This window comes from Neomonachus schauinslandi, unplaced genomic scaffold (genome assembly GCF_002201575.2).
Source record: "Neomonachus schauinslandi unplaced genomic scaffold, ASM220157v2 HiC_scaffold_790, whole genome shotgun sequence".
Lineage (NCBI taxonomy): Eukaryota > Metazoa > Chordata > Mammalia > Carnivora > Phocidae > Neomonachus > Neomonachus schauinslandi.
This window is the reverse complement of record NW_025409480.1, coordinates 10460-14288: the sequence shown is the minus strand read 5'-3', so window position 1 is coordinate 14288 and position 3829 is coordinate 10460. Positions and strand designations below refer to the sequence as shown.

The window sequence follows — 3829 nt, the reverse complement described above, 5'->3', positions numbered from 1 at the left end:
ATGACGGAGGGCGTGGAAATGACGACGATCTGGAAGACCCAGAAGCGCACGTGGGACAGGGGCGCGAAGGCGTCGTAACAGACGTTGTCGCAGCCTGGCTGCCGCGTGTTGCACGTGAATTTGGTCTGCTCGTCTGAGTAGATGGACTCTCCGCCCACGGCCGTGAGCACGATGCGGAAGACCACCAGCACGGTGAGCCACACCTTGCCCACGAACGTGGAGTGGTTGTGGATCTCCTCCAGCAGCCGCGTCAGGAAGCTCCAGCTCATGTTGGTCATAGGGGCGGGGGGCGGGACCTGCGGGGGCCGGGAGCGGAGCTCAACCCGGGGCAGGGGTGGGGAGGAGACACGACCCGCGGACCAGGAGGAGCACTCTCCGGGGAGGGAGGCACCGGAGCATTGGCGGCGGGGGGGGGGGGGGGGGGGGTCGGGGGGCGCCTGGAGCCAGGGGCCCTGCCTGCGGGGGGTTCACCACCTTCAGCGAAAGAGGCAGCCCTTCCAGGAGCGCCGTGCCCACCCTCGGTCCCGACCCCGCCTGCGGGATGGATACTGGCAGAGGCCGAGCCGCAGCCCTGGCTTGCCCCAAGACCCCTCCCCTGGTCCCCGTGGCCTGCACTAGCGCCAGCCCCCATACCCTCCCCGCCCCCGGAAAGCCCGGCCCCTTGCAAGCTGCGGCCCTCCCCCAGCTCTGGGGACCCCAGCCCAGGCCCTGAGAGCGGACAGGGAGAGCAAGGCCAGCCCCACTCAGGATCTGGGGGCTGTGGGGCCTCAGCCCAGACCCATGCCCCCCCCACACTCAGGCAGGGTCCAGGCCACTGGAGAGGGTCTCAAGGGTCCCAGCATCCCGGAGCCCTCCAGGCCCCCAGCCCCAGCCCCTGGAGCCCCTTCGGTCGGTCTCCAGCAGCGCCACACCCCTCCCCACTTCCCTGTCCACACCCTACACTAAGCCTTTGCTTCCTCCCTCTCCACAAAGGACCCCCAGACTCCTTCCTCAAGGGACCGTGCTGGCCCACAGTCCTTCTGGGCTGCTTCCCCCTCTCGTCCTGACACCACCATCCTGTCCTCGGCAGTCTTGTAGCCAGGACAGCCCCGCTGGGAAGCCAAGTGAGGCCAGACATCTGTCCAGGATGGGGACTGGTCCAGCAAGGCACACAGACATTAGGGCATCAGTGACACTTGGAGACAGCCGCGGGGCCACTCACCGCCTCCCAGAGCAGTGCTGACCCCCAGGTGGGCCTGTGCCCAGGAGACCATGATGCTGCCATTCATTGTCTTGTGTCTCCAGGAAGGGGAGAGGGGCTGCAGCCCCCCCACCGCTGGTGCCCACCCTCCCTCCTTCGTGACCAAGGCCAGTACCTGCTTCGGGGTAGTTTGGGCACAGGAGACCCCTGAGTGCCTGCCGCTTCTGGCCCCCTCCCTCTGGGCCTGGAGGCAGCGGAGGCAGGCAGGGGCTCTGGGGAAGCTCCTCTTTATGCAGCTGGGGCCTCTCCCCTTGGGTGGGGGCAGGAAGAGGGGGCAGCTGGGGTTCCTGGGGAAGTGACCCTTCTTCCTCACATCTGTGTGCAGTGCCCCCTCAGAGCGACACACGCACAAGCCCTCCTCAAGTGCACACCCACACGTGCACGCAGACGCCCACGTGCATACAGCTGATCACGCAAGCCCAGACACAGACGCACGCTCGTGTGTGCACACACTAATAACCAAATGCACAGATGTCCACACACTCATATCTGCACACGTTTACCAACGCTGTGCTCGTGCACACACTCAGGTACACGTGCACGCTTACACACCGGTGGACATGCCCAGCCCTCCCCCGCTGGCGGGGCCGCACGCCGGGGCCCCGCCTCACCTGCCAGGCTGGCTGTTCTCCCTGGGTTCTAACCCCACTGGTCCAGGATCTGTCCCCGCCCCTGACCTGACAGTCCCACCTCCACAGGAACCCAGCAGGAGGGCCCCCAGCTCTTCTCTTCCTCCCAGATGGAGACCCCCAGAGAAGTGAGGAGAGGAAGAGCCCCTTGGTGTGTGGTCTAGGTATGCATGGGAGCCTTGCTGTAGTGTTTGCTAATTCCTGGGGTGACCATGTCCCCAGCACGCCCATGGCCAGCTTGAGGAGACCCCCAGAGGGGGCTCTTGAGACTAGCTCTAGCTGTGCGCTGGGGCTGACCCTGCCCTGAGGTGTGAGAAGCAGCGCTTTGCCTTGGGGGCCAGCCTGGACGGTCAGAGGCCAAGAGATGAGATGTGTCAGGGAGAGAGGGCGTCTCAGGCCCTCAGCTGGGGGTGGGGGCCAGTCTGGGCAGCAGGAGTTGGAGGGAGCACAGCTGGGGAGTCAGGCTGCCTATGGGTGGGGGGCAGACTCACTGGTGGCACCACCCTCTGGCTCTTCAGCTGAGGGCCACGCCCAGTGCTGCGTGCATGTGTGTGCAGGGCCCATGTCACACACCCAGTGACGCCAGGGTCGTTCCGCACTCAGGAGGCTGCACAGACCAGCTCCGGCCTCAGTCCCATGCGGGAGGGTCCTCCAAACCCAAGGCCCAAGGTGCCTCCTGACGTGGCCAGGCGGATGCAGGCAGGAATGGCGAACCACAGTCCTTATCCTGGACGGCTCTCTGTCCTGCGCCCCTGCGCACCATCAGCAAAGCTTGGAGGCAACTTTGCCAGGCTCCGTCTTGCTCCCTGAGAGCCTAGCTCACCGGTCACCTTAGGAGGCCCATTGACCCCGCTCCTGGGACTCCCAAGACTTTGCAGTAACAGCCAAGCACACCTGGTCCTTCGCCACGTAAGGTCCACCCCCAGGCCGAGCCCACACAGCCGCGGGACCAAGGCCCCGCCTCCAGCATACCCGCCCCTCACACACCCATGCACACTTGCACACACCCACGCTCCACCCGCACCCCTGCCCACGTCCTTGCCCCACTCACATCTTGCACACATCCCACCCTGCACACACTCATGCGCCCACACACGTCCACACCGCGTCCACGTCCTACGCTCCATGCCCTGGCTCACCCTGCACATGACCCGACAGGGGTCCATGCCCGCCTACACCCACCCCTCCACGCCCCACCCCTCCACGCCCCCACATGCCAGGCCTGCCCCGCACACGCGCCAATACGTGTCCGTGCCCGCCCACCCTCTGCACGCCACGCCCCGTAACGCCCCGCCCACACCCCATGCCCCGCCCCCTCCCCCGCCTCAGAGGCTGGGACCGCAGCGCTGTCCCCCATCAGCTTTATTTGTCACTGCCTGGGGGTTCTCACTACCTGGGGGCCATAGACCGGGAAGGGGAGGGGCTGGAATGTCCCACGTAGATGTGGGGTAGCGTCGGGCGTCGGAGATCGGGTCTGAACCCGCGTTCAGCTGAACAAGACAGGATGGCTCCCCAGGGAATGTCACGATCACGTGCGCGTACATGGGTTTGTACACGCGCCTCGTCCCTTGCCCGGCAGCTAGAAGGGTGGCAGTGCGAAAACATCCATAGCAAGGAACACATGCACCGTGGGCCCACTCTCAGTAAAGGACCCTGAGCTTGGGGCAGAGCTGCTCGTGCCATGGGGGGGAGGGAATGCGTCGGAGCACGTGCTTGTGCCGGAAAGCAAGGAAGTGCAAACCCGCGCGCACACGCCGGCGCGCGCAGCAATGCACAGAAGCACGCACGTGCGCACACTCAGGGCGCCCACACACGCTCTCATGCACATGTGTGCAGACAAATGTGCGCCCACGCCCTCACTCAGCCCCTGCACATGCACACACACGCCCTCCACATCCGCACACGCGCGCGCACACACAGGCAGGCACGTGCACACACACGCCCGCACATGCACACACAC

General features: G+C 65.8%; 1 protein-coding gene across 1 annotated transcript; it reads right to left on the bottom strand.

Annotated features, from left to right (window-relative positions):
* Window positions 1-38: 38 nt before the first annotated feature.
* LOC123323769 (gap junction gamma-2 protein-like) lies at window positions 39-278 on the bottom strand (the record flags this gene model as incomplete). The annotated part of the gene is made up of 1 exon (XM_044912251.1): window positions 39-278. A coding segment is annotated over exon 1 (240 nt), but the record flags the coding sequence as incomplete, so codon positions are not given.
* Window positions 279-3829: the final 3551 nt, after the last annotated feature.